This window comes from Chrysemys picta, chromosome 4, assembly GCF_011386835.1.
Source record: "Chrysemys picta bellii isolate R12L10 chromosome 4, ASM1138683v2, whole genome shotgun sequence".
In the NCBI taxonomy this organism is placed as follows: Eukaryota; Metazoa; Chordata; order Testudines; family Emydidae; genus Chrysemys; species Chrysemys picta.
This window is the reverse complement of record NC_088794.1, coordinates 35,288,074-35,302,368: the sequence shown is the minus strand read 5'-3', so window position 1 is coordinate 35,302,368 and position 14,295 is coordinate 35,288,074. Positions and strand designations below refer to the sequence as shown.

The window sequence follows — 14,295 nt, the reverse complement described above, 5'->3', positions numbered from 1 at the left end:
CCAATGTTCATATCCCATACTGATTTTTAATATTATAATCGGGCTTTAGCTGTATATTGTTGGTCCTTTTTTTAAGCAGCTGATTGTCTTGCATTCAGTAGCAGTTTTCAAATATCCTGAAATGTCCCAGCTATGAGGGAACAAATTTCTTTCTTAATTTGCCACCAAATACCATGTGGTACACAGATAGCTATGCAGTATCTCCATTACAAACAATGACTGTCCAGTTGTAGCTGATACTAGCGCATACACTGTTACATAATAGGATCCATTTTTTTTCCTCTTCCTCATAACAGTATCATCAAGTTGCCGTACACCAGCAATGGAATCCAAATTGCTCCTTTTGGACGCACTGTCCGCCTGGTGACCAAGCTGATGGAGATGGAGCTGGAAGTCGTCTGGAACAACGACGACTATCTCATGGTGAGTAAAATCTTGTCACAAAGCAAAGGAGAAACTTTTGCTGGAATACTAAAGACTTACTATCCCTAAGTGGGTGTCTTGACATGCATTCATTGTTTTTATTTGGACTAAGATTGTGAATGTGCCCTTTAAAGTCCTTAAATGTATGGCATAATGGTTCATAGCCCTCCAAGGTGAGGGCAGTATAGGCATTTACTCACCTTATTAATGGATGTATACATAAGGGGACAGTTAGTGCACATAAAAATACATAAAACCCAGTTTTCTTCTCACTGGCTATAATGCAGGTTAGTAACAGATATTGTCATTACTTTTATGTGCTTCACTGATATTCCAGAGAGGTAGAGGGAGTCATGTTGGGTATCTAGATATAGAAATAATAATAATAATAATGGAGATATCCCATCTCCTAGAACTGGAAGGGACCTTGAAAGGTCATTGAGTCCAGCCCCCTGCCTTCACTAGCAGGACCAAGTACTGATTTTGCCCCAGATCCCTAAGTGGCCCCCTCAAGGATTGAACTCACAACCCTGGGTTTAGCAGGCCAATGCTCAAACCACTGAGCTATCCCTTGGGACTAGGTTGAAGACCATATTACTTCTGAGAGTATGATCAAGTATCTACTTGTCTTTAAAGAAATGTAGTACGGTACATGATGAGCATGGGTCTAGCCTAGAGCACCATCTTGTACACTTCTTTGCAGGAAATTCAGGCCCAATTCTCTTCTCATGTACACTGGTGTAAATCAGCAGCAACTTCATTGAAGTCAGGGGAGTAAACAGAGTGACACAGGAGTAAAACTGAAACAAATAAAAGAAGAATTAAATGCTCCATTTTTAAGAACAACTCCTGTTTCTCCAGTGTCCAGGGCTGTGAATATCATGGAGGTGGAGTTTAGAGAAAGCAGGGAGAAATGTAAAACAAATGTAATGGACAAGGACAAAAACTTACAAAGTCTTCAGACCCCTGTCTGAGCAGATCTGTTGAGCTGATGCCCATTTCCTCTTACTCTCTCTACACCGGCTATGGAAGAAAGAAGAGCAATTGATGCTCTGAAGCCCTAAGGCATCATTGCAGCAGAAATATCCACCTAGCCCATGTCCACCTCCACACAATTTGCAATGCTTGTTCAGGACAAACTCAACAGTGGAACAGCAATAAGTGCTTGCAGGTCAGGATTGAGATGTATTGATAGTGCTGTATGGTGGAAACTAGCACATGGCCTTCATACATCTTACCTTCTTACAGCTACCATAATAGGCCCTCACTTTAAAGAGTACCAAATCTACCACCTCATTAAAAGATACCAAACAGATATATAAAATATATTGATAAACCCAAGAAATCTGGTCAACATGTTCTTTTAAAAAAATATTCAATACCTGGGTTTGCTCTGGCATAGATGTGAATGCCAGATCCACATTTCTTATAACCACTTACTGAGTAGAGGAAAAGAATACCTGACTGGGAAAAGGAGCATATCACTTTCAATTCTCTTCCCTCAAATCACAGAAATTAACTGAAAGGGGTGACTTTACCTGGGTATCCCAACAAAGGTTAGTTGAGAAAATATCTTGGCCCACAGACATTTCTTAATTATGATATTTCCTTTTGTTTGTTTTTAATTTTAGGTTATGGTTGAGAGAAAATATATGAGGAAAACTTGTGGAATGTGCGGGAATTTTGATGGACAGGAACTAAATGAGTTTCTGAGTGAAGGTAAGAGCTAAGGCCAAACCAGACACAAGGGGCTAACCACACCAGATCAATAAGCAAATTTAACAGCTAGAAGATTCCTGTGCTCAGATTATCCATACTGTTTCTGAAGTAAATAAGACCCCCACATAATTCACCAGCAGGCCTATCAACCATCACACCCTGGCTCTCCAGAACAGGGCCAATTTCTCTTTGTATTACAGTAACCTCTAAGGGCCCTCAAATCAGTTATCAAACCACTTTGTGCTAGGCACTGTACAAATGTGGTAAAGAGCAATCACTCTGCCTCAGGGAATTTACACAATCTAGGTCTATGACAAGACATGACATATGGCTGAAACAGCCAAAGTGGGGAGAATGAGGTAACAGTAAAACAAACATGTTTTTTGCACAACATTCTGTAGTCTTAGCTCAATACTTGGCTAGTCTTTGTCAGATGCAGTTTACTGTACACATCATAGAGGTGAGTTTTAAGGAGGGAACTGAAGGGCAATACGATAGGTTTAAAGAGTTTGATTAATTTTACCCCACTTGTAGAGGCCATCACAGAAGAAAGTTTACTTCTCCCACAAACACCTTCACCCTAACAGGCAGTAAAAAGAGGTATTGTTGGCAGAGCAAAGGCAGCAGTAGGCATTTAGTAAGATAATAGATCTGATAGGTAAGATAGGGCTAACATGTGAAGGGCCTTAAAAGATTTTTAAAAAATCTTGTTTAACGTAGTGGAAAAAATGAAGCCCGTGGAGGGAGTCAAAAAGAGGGATGACATTCTCAGAGTAGTGAGCCACATAGAGGATTCTAGCCGCAGCCTTTTGATTGGACTTCCATATGGGCAGAGAGGCATAGTTGTAGTCATCAATGCCAGGGGAGAAGTAGGTTGCAAGTAGTCAAGATGAGTGTTTTGGTGAAGTGGAGAAAGAGAGGAAAGGCCAGATCTTAGATATATAAGGTAGGAAGAATCTTCAAGATTTAGGCACATCTTAGGTCTAGAGAGTGGACTGAGTCAAAGATGATACCCAGATTTCAGACAGGAGTGATGGGAGAATGGTTTTATTGTCCACATTGACAGAGAAAGGGAGGAGAGAGGAGCACTTAGAGGGACATTGCATGTTCAGTTTGGGGTTGAATTTAAACTTGATAGCTGGACATCCATAAGGAGTCATCCAAAAGATACACTGAGATTTGGATTTGAACAGAGGAAGACAGGTAGAGAAGTAGATTTGTGAGTCATATAGCTACTTATTAGCAGGTAACATAGGAACTTTACTAAAGCCATTTGATAAGTGACAGTTTATATCATCCAATGCCTTTCAGGCAGCATAAGTGCAGGAGCTGGCACATACACTGCTATTCTCATCTGGATGCTCCAGGCTGATATCTGCTTTTAGGGAGTGCAAGCAACAGCCTCAAACACAACTAATCGTGGAAATCGAATTTTTCCCCAAACTCAGTGCATACCAGCAATCATGTCTTCCATTAAGTGCCCACACACTTCCTTTCAATGTAGATCTGCTGGTATGGATTTATTATAAATTATGTTCCATTATTTTTAGCAACATACTTAACTACACAGTTGCTCACTAACACATTGTTGGGTGAGAGAATCGAATGTGTTCTGCATGGCAGTGCAGGACACTACCATCAGCTCATCAAACTAGTCTAGATAGACCTTTTTTCTACTCTGTACCTCAACTTGCAGGTAGATTGCTGGATGCATACCAATTTGCCACTTTACAAAAAATGGATGACCCATCAGAGATCTGCCCATCTGAGGAGATGGCAATTCCCAATATTCCTCGCAAAAAATATGTAAGTATCACTTTTCTGGCCTTGCCTACAGCATAAACTTGAACAGAGAAGTAGATGAATTGGGAATCATGAACTCAGAGATGGTGGTTGACAGGATAGTGATTAACATCACCAACAGATTCAGTGTATGGAGATGAAGAAAAGAGGTTCTTTGCACCAGAATGCATGTGTGACCCACCCACCTCATGGATGTGGTGTTCTGTCCCATCTAGTAGAACCGAGACCACTTAGAGAGAGAGATTAATGGAGTTTGCTCTACAGCCTTAACTAATGGCCAGTTGGCTTTTAGCTCATGTGGTAGAGGCTCATGCACTAAGCTCCAAAGGTCCCAGGTTCGATTCTGCCCGCCGATGATCGGAGCCTGTCAGTGTTACAAGTGGGGGCTTGTCCAGGATTTCAACTGGGAAGTCTCTGAAGCACGGGATATGCTTCCTCAGTGAGGGGAAGTATGTAACCCACACATCTCCTGGGTGTGGTGTTCTGTCCCCTCTAGTGGCACTGAGACCACTTAGAGAGTTTGCTCTACTGCCTTAGCTAATGGCCATATGGCTTGAGGCTCATGCATTTAGCTCCACAGGTCCTAGGTTCAATCCTGCCCACTGAAAACTGGGGTCTGTCAGCGTTACACGTGTTTTAAACAGTCCAGAAATACTACCAGGTGTGGATTTATACAGCTCACAAATGGAAACACAAAAGCTTAGCACCCAGCTTTCTCAGACTACAGACTCCTTATACAAATCCCGCTGAGGTCAGTGTGGTTTCACTGATCTTTGTATTAGGCCAGTATGACTCCCCACTAAGTACTGTGTAAACTCAAAGACATTCAGTGTGCAATGATCATTTTACCAGGCAGCAGCGTCTCACATGGTGTCTGTTACCATCAAGTGAAATTACACTAGAGGGGTAATGGATGAGCACCTGTAACCATGGAAGCACAGAATCCATTGTACTGTGGATGATGAGGGTGGAGGTGGGGGAGGCAGGAGACAGTTGAGAGGTATAAGACCAGCATGGATGTCAAGGGATCTGCAGAACCCACAGCAGTTTCATGTGGAATAAACCCATTCTTCTCACTAATGGAGTTTCCGCTATCTCATTGCATCACAGATTTTCTTATCTAGAAGATTTTCTGGAGTCTAGTTAATACCACGTACCTAAAAAGCAAATACTTATTTTTATCTTTGAAATGGTGGTGCAGATTACAAGATATGCTTGTTCATTTTGGACTAATTGTAACTGTGTGTCAGAATATGCATTTATATTGCAGCTGTTATAAAGTGATTATTTTTTTACTGTATGTAGACACTATGTAAATAGAGTGTGCTGAAAGGACAGCGATTTTTCTCTTGAAATGGGCAGCATTACACTTTCCCCCCATCCCTACTATTTTAAGGATATTTTTCTACCATTCATTTGACAATCCAAGAATTCCATTAGATTTGGCTATAAAAAACAGCCTGTTCCAAAATACATTCTTCCTTTTGCTAATTCTTCATGAGAGAACATAATCCCTGCATGTAACGCTGTAATCCATGGTCATGGAAATGTGATGACAGTAAAAGAATGATTAGCTTTTAATATGATGAGAGGGAAAATAGATTAAATATTTACAGAGCCTTTCCCCTTTAAAATGTATCATTTGTATTCTCTTCCATTTCCAGAATTTCCTATGCACTTTGATCCAAATAAACACAATAGTATAACTGAGAGCTGCAAACAATTCCTCTAGTAATTTAATGATCAAGTTCTGCTTGTTTCATTGACATTTGAATATAGCAAGGACATGACTAGCATCCACTTTCCAATTATTTTTTATTATTTATTTAGGCCAGGATCTGCTCCCAGTTACTCAACCTTGTGTCTCCAGCTTGCAACGTGTCCAAGAAAGCGTTTGTCATCCGTTGTCAGCTTGATATGCAGGACTGTAGTGATCCAGGGCAAAGAAACTGTACTTGTGCTACACTGTCAGAGTACTCTAGGCAATGTACCATGTCCAATCAAGCAGTGTCTGATTGGAGGAGTGAAGACTTCTGCTGTAAGTTATCATGTTTTACTCCACAACTTTACTTATATGTCATATAGATAAAGAATGATTCATGAAATTTTAAAAAGCCTCTAGGAAAGCTTCCACCCATATAAATCAAGGAGGGGTTGGGTTGGGTTGGGTTATAGACCCTGGGATGATCTTTGAGCAAATGGTAACCTACAAGAGTCAGAGTTTGGTATCCCGCAAAAAAAAAAAAAAAAAAGATGAATTTATAACTTAAATTGTGTCCCCGTAGCTCAACAGCTAAGTCAGCTGACCAGGTCACACATTCCTAAAGCTGTTTCTTTATCAAACACCTTAAAATAATATTTCTTTTAAAGAAACAAACCATATTCTGAAATGCTTGCTTTTGATTCTTCTGTCAGCTAAACTGCAGTGTTGACAAGCCATTACAGGCAAAGTAATATTTCATCTATTAAGAAATATGCAGGAACTAACCATTCAAATTAATTTCAGTGCTTGTCCTATTGTTTTAAATTATTGGTCATCTTAGCAAAGGTGCTATGTTACGTTCAGCTACACCTGTGCTAATTGTTCGCGTTTAAACTCAAAACAATTCAATTCTCCAGGTTAGAGGTTTCATTACAAACACAAATCAGATCAGGCTCAGCAAAAGTCACAAATGGTTAGTTTATGTTTGCATTATATTTTAGTTTGCATTGAAATCCTATGAAATGACTAGTTATGAAGTGAAATCAGGTGAAGCTAGGCAGCATCAAGTGAATTTTGTTTTGATGTGTATAATTTCCTTGTAACTTTAAATGGAGCTCAAGAGACTGAAAGTACAACCCTTTATGGATCAAAATTGTTTGATTTCATCATGCCTGTTTTGAAGTTTAACAAAGCAGGAGGCATGATGTGGCAAACCTTTGGCAAAGGACTCTCAAAAAGCATATTCATTAATTTTAATTACAACACAATGCAGCCCAGTTGAAAGCTTAATGGATAAGACAGAAGACAGAATTCTAGGCAGAATTTTGGGAAGAGATCAAGATGCCAAATGACACTCAGTCACTAAGGCAGTGAAGCATATCCCTCTGAAACTCCAAGCACCTAGTTAATGGGAAAGTTGAGCTGCCTCACACTCTATAAGTGGTGTTCAGTACCCAAACATAACTTATTTTTAAAAATAAATTGCTTTAACAGGAACATCTTCTCCTTCCTCCTTATTCTGTTACATGTGATTTCAACATCTGCTACTATTTATTTGGAGTTTAGCATGAGAAGGGAGATGAATATAATCCAGACAGGATTATATTCCTGAATCCAATAATTGACTTCTGATGTTTTATCACACGTTCCTTATTCTCACCTTGAAGGCCTTGTATCCTCTTGCCCTGCCTACATCTCTGATCTCATATCCGTCTCTTCGCTTAGTCCCTGTACTACTCCCAGTTTTCATGTATGACTGCTCTCCAGCTCTTTGTTACACTTTTGGCTTTCTGCCTTCCATCATGCTTCTCCCTGTGCTCAGGGAAAATCTCCTGCTTCCTGCATGCCAAGTGCCACCTCCCACTCCCACTCCTCCAAATCCCACTTCTTCCTGGAATTGTTCTTTTCTTCATCCCTCCAATATTCTCCCCCCAATCTCCTTTCCCTAAATAGGTGTCCCAGTTTTGTTTAGCATTCAATTTGTCTTGCCTCTTTTAGATTGTAAAGTCCTCAGGGCAGCAAGCCTTTCCCAATCAATATTTGTAAGGCACTGTACATGTTTACAACGCTATATAATAATGCTCATTAATCATACTAAAAATAATATCCCCAGTCTAGCTTTTGTTACGACAATATTAATGTTGCAAGCAGGCCATTCACTTAAAAAAAAGTTACTAGAATTTGTAGTTATAAAAAAAAGCGAAAGTGAGGATATTCAGAGTGAAGGTTAAAAAACAAATATTTGCCAGTTAGGAAATAAAAATATTATACTCCAAAAAACAAGTGTCCGAAACTCTGAAAACATCAAGGGTCTGATTATCCCCTGCTCTGCACCATTCATAGTCATTGATACTTGTGCAAAATGGGTGCCAAATATTACTTAATGAGCCTGGCAATGATTTTGGCAGGAAAAATCACGACATAAGGTGCAAGGCAGTGGAGGATCTGGTGCTTGAAATTCCAATGCTAATCTTAACTCTCCCTTCTCCTACTTATCTTTCCCTTCCTGATGGGAGAATCCTACTAGTTGTCATATGAAAAACTTACATGTCCCCTGTTCTGTATATTAATAATGCTATAGGGTAGGATTTTCAAAAGCACCTAAGTGACTTAGGAGCACAAATCCCACTGAAAGTCAATAAGATTGTTCCTGAAGTCACATAGGCACTTTTTAAAACCACACCTATGGCTTTTATTGTAACTGGTATAATCTGCTCTCACTCTCCCAGCCGGTCACAGATACAGAGGGACCTCAGGCTCCTTTTTCAGAAGTGTGCATGGTTTCAGGGGTCTGACGCCTATAAGTGTAGGGTGCATGTAGAAAAGGTGATCTGATCTCTAGCCTTTGTCTGGAATATGTGGTCTCCAGTACGTCTGGGATAAAGAATGAAAAATGAATAGAGTGGGTGTCTGGGCTATGGTGAGGTGATAGACTGGGGACTTCTGAAGGTTCTTGTGCTACAGGGAGTGCCAGATACCAGGAGGGTGGGGAGAGCTTCATCTCCAGTCTCTAGGGCAGGTGAGAAGTTTTCCTTTGTTCATATTTAGAAAGATGCCTTAATACTTTTCATTGTTGTTGTATTGCAGCTGTAGGAAAATGTTCAGCTGACCAAATATACAAGGAGTGTGGTTCTCCATGTGTTAAAACCTGTTCCAACCCAGAGTACAGCTGTTCCAGTTACTGTACATATGGTTGCTTCTGCCCAGAAGGTAAAGTATTACCGTAAAACTAGTATTGATTTCATCATAAATCATTCATGCAAATAGTTTTGGCACATATCCAGCAGACAAAAATTGTCCATTTAATTAATACACCACATCATGGTATTGGACACTGTGCTGCTGGAAGTGCCATTTCTCAGATGAGATATAAAACTGAGGTCCTGACACCTTGGGGTCATTAAAGATCCCTTGACACTTTTTTCAAGAATAGAGAAGTAACACCCCCATTCTGGCCAATATGGGATAATTATACCCTGCCTACTTAAAGTTCCCCCCTATAGTTTAAATTGGATTGGATATAATTAACTTGTTGTGCTAATCTCTTATGTGGTGTTGCCATGCGCTGTTAGACAGTTGCCATCCAGAAGTGGCTGCATTTCATTGGTGAATAGAGAGATTGTGCTTTGTTATGCAGAGTTTGTAAAAGCCCAAGGCATACTTCAGGTTGAACTGTTCTACAAAAATTCAGTTTATTCCCATTATTCTTGGGCATTTCCTGACATTTCAGTAGTAAAATGTAAAGCTAATTCATTCCCATTACGTGGCCAAAATCTGTTATTCTTTATAGAGACTTAATCTTATTCTAAATAAGGGAGCTAATATTTAGCAGATATGGAAAAACACACTATATACAACACCTCTGTGTCTGCACAAAAGGCTGTGCTGAAATGCCACTCTCTGAAATGTTGCCTCTGCAAGACACTGGGCACATAATATAACAGTTCTGAGTGCTGAGGAGCTAAGTGGTAGCTAAGCGTCTGAAAATGACTATCTATCTAATTTATTTGCTTCTTTTGATAGGTACTGTTCTTGATGACATCTCAAAAAATCGAACATGTGTTCCCATTGACCAGTGCCCGTGTACACTGAATGGGGAGAGATATGATCCTGGCGTTACCATGAAAGCAACATGCAGGAGCTGGTGAGTGGTGTCAGATTTCTTTGAAAAGTGTGGAAAGCATCCTGGCCAAGTGGCTGGAAAAATTGACATAATTGTGGCCCAGACTTTCAAAGAACAGACACAAATGTGTTTACATCATCTGTACACAAATCTGTTTTGAACACTCAGGACCCTACCTCTGCAATTGCTGATAGAGTAATGTATGCCTAATTTTCTGATCTATTTATACAAAAACAAACGTGGCCTTATTCTGTGCAAATGTGCAATAACTATCACCAAAGTTATTACTAATGGTCAACTTTGCTGGCAATCTGAGCAGGAGGCTTTAAAGCACTGAATGGGCTGTGGGGACTAAACTCCCCTTTTACCACTAGAAATGGTTCTCCAAGGTTAGTGTTTTAATAATTTGGTGTTGCAACGTGGAGAATATTGCTCTACTGTTTTCCATGCTGCATCTAGTCTGCGGATAAAGAAAGGAATTTGGTCTCCAGTGCAACACTTTTCATCATGGATTCATTTATGATTTACATGGCTGATGGAGACCCAAGCCATACAAGGTGTCACGGGATTCACTGACCACAGTGGTGCTTCCTGCTGGCCAAACTGGAGATTAGCTCTGCCAGCTCACACTTGCCCTCTGGTGGTATCTTCTCCCATTGTCTCACTCTGGAGCCCCACTCTCAACCTCAGGAACTGCAGCTTCCTCTTCGTGGCTTGGCACTGTAGCTAGGTCAATAAGGTCCTCCCCTTCTGGGGAACAGTCCATCAGCAATCCTAGGCAGTCTTCCCCTATGGCAGCCCAGTTCTGTGCCACACCCTTGGTGGCTGGTAGCGGAACCCGGGCCCATTCTCTTCTTCGGGTTCCAGTCCAGGGACCCTCAGCTCAGCAGTTCTCGGCTTCCTCCCTCTGGCTTCACTGCTCCTTCCCTGGCCTTCTTCTTACCCTCTGTTTCCCCCTCTTCCTGAGTATACCAGCTCCACCAACCCTCCTCCCTCTTCCCAGGGAGTGACTGCTGACTGCTTTTCCCAACAGCCCTATCTGTAGCCCATTACCTGACTTTATAGGCCCTGCCTGTTCCTTTCATTCAACTACCTGCTCCCTGGCTCCTCCTCTAGGTTCAACCTGTGGAGCTAATTGGCCTACTTGGCCACCGTAACCCCTTCCAGTCTTGTGTGAGGTGGACACCCCATCACACAAGGGTCTCATCAGCTACAGATTGAGATAAATAGTGTCTACTAATATATTTAGCAAATGATAATGCAAAACACAAAAAATTCACAGAGGAAAAGAAATATATACATATTAAATGTATATATTTCCTTACTAAGAAGTTATTGAACATTTAGAGCCAAAAAAAAAAAGAATTCAGGAGATAATGGAAATGAAAGTTTAGAACATGTAAGGTACTATATCATGTTGGCTACTCATTGTGACATACATCAACCACTATCCAAGATGATCAATTTAGTCATCTTCAGATTTCCACAGTGGAAGAGCCTGAGGCTGTCAACTTCAAAATATTGCTACACAGAGATATGACCACAGACATGCTGTTGTAAGGCAATAAAAAAACAACAAACCCCCCAGATAGTGGAACCAAATCCTGCTAGACTGGTAATAGTCATTTAACGCACATTCTTGTTTTCCCCAGTAAATGTACAATGGGCCAGTGGAATTGCAATGAACTACCCTGCCCAGGAAGATGTTCCCTGGAGGGAGGCTCCTTTGTCACCACATTTGATTCCAGGTCATACAGGTTCCACGGAGTCTGCACATACATCCTCATGAAGGTAAGCTGCAGAGATCATAAACTACACAAGATCAACGGAAGGGAAGTGTCATACGTACAATCTACCTTTATTCCCGCCCCCCCATATAAACTAAAATCTTCCAATGACCTCCATTTATCCCACATATCACATGTGATGCCAAGTAGCAATTTGGTGTTGAAAAAGCTGGCAAGTGTTTTGCATTGTTGCATAATGTAATGTCAGGAAACCCCAAAACTCCTAGCATTAGGAAATGATACTATGCACAATTGGCTTTGGGATAATTCGTTAACTTTATAACACTCTATAATCATTATAAGGATGGTTGAAGCTGTCAGGAATAGTTGTCCCAGATAGATCACACAGAAGTTCTTTGTTTAATTTATTTCCAACGTCACTTCCAGGTCCAAAGGGTAAGATTACATAGATGTAAAATGAAATCTTTATTGTAGTTATTTGATAACATCTCAACAGTTTATACTCAATGGCTCCGATTTGCAAGTAAACATAATTACAAAATGGAAACTTTGTAATTCAGAATCCATCATAAGATTGACCAGCAATTGCCACAGGTAAAAAGTATTTACTTACAGGGCTGCCCTAGCTTCAGACAGGTAGAAGATGCCATCAGCTTATTCATCACCTTGGAACAAACAGAAACCTGAAATGAAATTTCCCCTGGAACAGACATTGAGTATCTGCCCTAGAAAGGGCTGCCACTTGTTAGAGGAAAAATTACTATTCGTAGTTTAGTTGAAGTCTTGCTGAGAAGGGGAGATTGATTGGTCCACACTGTTTTTGTTAAAGGAGCAGAGATAAGCAGCCATTGGCCACCAAGGATTCAAACAGCTTAAGTTGTTTCTGGCATTTGTATCACCAGTAAATTCTCTTAGTAACTAATAAAGGGCACAAACTGCAAAATTAAAAAACCTCAAATCCAAGGATCGCCAAAATAGGTTTCCTTGATGCAAATGCTGATAAGAAGGTATTGGCTGTGAACGGGTACACAGGAAACCCAATTTTTTTTGCATTTCACCCCATACATTACTATGGCCATCATTAAAAAGTCAACATTTGCTAACAGTGAAATCCTAGTATCTGAGACACAACAATATTTCCCTATACATAGAATGGGATAAAATTGCAGTATCTAAGATATCACTGGCTAGTAACAGTTGAAAAATGTTGACTTTTTAATGCAGCTATTTTAAATATTCATGCCTAAGTGTCAATTTTTTAGCATTTAAGTAACACGTCAAAATCCTGCATTAAAGGAACCCGCACTTGAAAACGGAGCCCGCCATATTCTCTTTTTAAGAGAGGTTGGAGAGACCAGGCTGTCCCCAGTGTTAGTTTACTTTGAGAAATGTGCTGTGATACAAGAAGGGTCACTCTGTAGAAATAAAATGTTAAAGATGTATTGGAAATGCACCACAGAATACCTTCTTCCTCCATTGCTTCAAGTTCACTTACATTTTGTGAGAATGAGAAGGGTTACAAGGAATCTTATACGAACGCCACCAAAAAGTGCAATTTCAGGGTAAAACAGCAAGAACAATACAAGATTCTGTAGTGATAAATGGATTTGGGGTATAGTTTATTTTTTCCCCATCATAACCATGTTTTTTTGTTTTCCTTCAGAGTCCCAGCCTTCCGTATAATGGAACCCTGATGGCTGTGTATGATAAGTCTGGTTACTCTCATTCTGAAACATCATTAACTGCTATAATTTACCTTTCTACAAAGGTAAGAGTGCAGTACACAAGTCCTATGCAACATTCCAGTAGCCAGTCTATCAGAGTTAATGTTCAGAGGCATTGCAGGTGTCGTCATATGAAAATCTGGGGAAAGGGGGAAAATAGTTGCTTCAAATGGCAGTGTATTCCATAATGGAAAGATAACTTCAGAGAGATGTGTAATGTCACATCAGTTCAGCAAGTTAGGGGTGCTGAACATAGAGTGACCAGTTTTACAAAGTGAAAAATCAGAACAGGGTGGCAGGATGTCTGCTAGGGAAAGAATTAATGAGACTTTTCTCACTAAATATCATGATGACAGTAATAGTTGATTAAAATAAAGATAATAGAAATACCAACTCTCTCCCACTCTGTGGGTACACGGATTGCGTGCAGGTCTCAGGAAGTAAGAGGCACTTGGCCTTCAGCCCAGCTATGCAGTAATGACTCAATTAATGTCCAGATTGAGACATTTTTTAATGATGAAGATTAATTGAGAAAAGAAGCCTGATAACAGTTGTAAAATAAGTTAAGGGCTGTTACAAAGAGGACTCTGATCTATTGTTCTCCATGTCCACAGAGGGTAGGACAAGCAGTAATCATCTTAATCTGCAGTAAAGGAGATTAAGGTTAGATATTAAGAGAAACTTTAACTACAAGAATAGTTAAGTACTGGAATAGTTTACCAAGGGAGGTTGTGAAATCCCTGTTACTGGAGATTTTTAAGAATGGGTTGGACAAAAACCCATCAGGGATGTCTAGTAGATTTAATCCTACCTCCGTGTGAAGGGATGGACTAAATGACCTCTCAAGAGCCCTTCCATCCCTACATTTCTATGATTCAATGACTCTGTGCCCTCTTCTTCACAGGACAAAATTGTGATTTCTCAAAATGACCTTCACACATATGATGAACTCAGGTGGCTGCCTTTTAGATCAGGTACAGAACAAGGGAGAACGCGGAATGTGCAAGACTGGATTAGACATTTCATTCATCTGATTTTAAAATAAATAGATAA

At 40.2% G+C, this 14,295-nt stretch overlaps 1 protein-coding gene across 1 annotated transcript in view; it reads left to right on the top strand.

The window, feature by feature from the left end:
- MUC6 (mucin 6, oligomeric mucus/gel-forming) overlaps positions 1-14,295 on the top strand; it is a 107,587-nt gene that overhangs the window by 39,191 nt on the left and 54,101 nt on the right. The window contains exons 7-15 of the mRNA XM_065594051.1: positions 297-423; positions 2,055-2,142; positions 3,839-3,948; positions 5,776-5,983; positions 8,735-8,857; positions 9,671-9,791; positions 11,423-11,561; positions 13,182-13,286; positions 14,147-14,216. Coding sequence (XP_065450123.1) covers positions 297-423; positions 2,055-2,142; positions 3,839-3,948; positions 5,776-5,983; positions 8,735-8,857; positions 9,671-9,791; positions 11,423-11,561; positions 13,182-13,286; positions 14,147-14,216 — 1,091 coding nt within the window. The remainder of the gene's footprint in view (positions 1-296; positions 424-2,054; positions 2,143-3,838; positions 3,949-5,775; positions 5,984-8,734; positions 8,858-9,670; positions 9,792-11,422; positions 11,562-13,181; positions 13,287-14,146; positions 14,217-14,295) is intronic.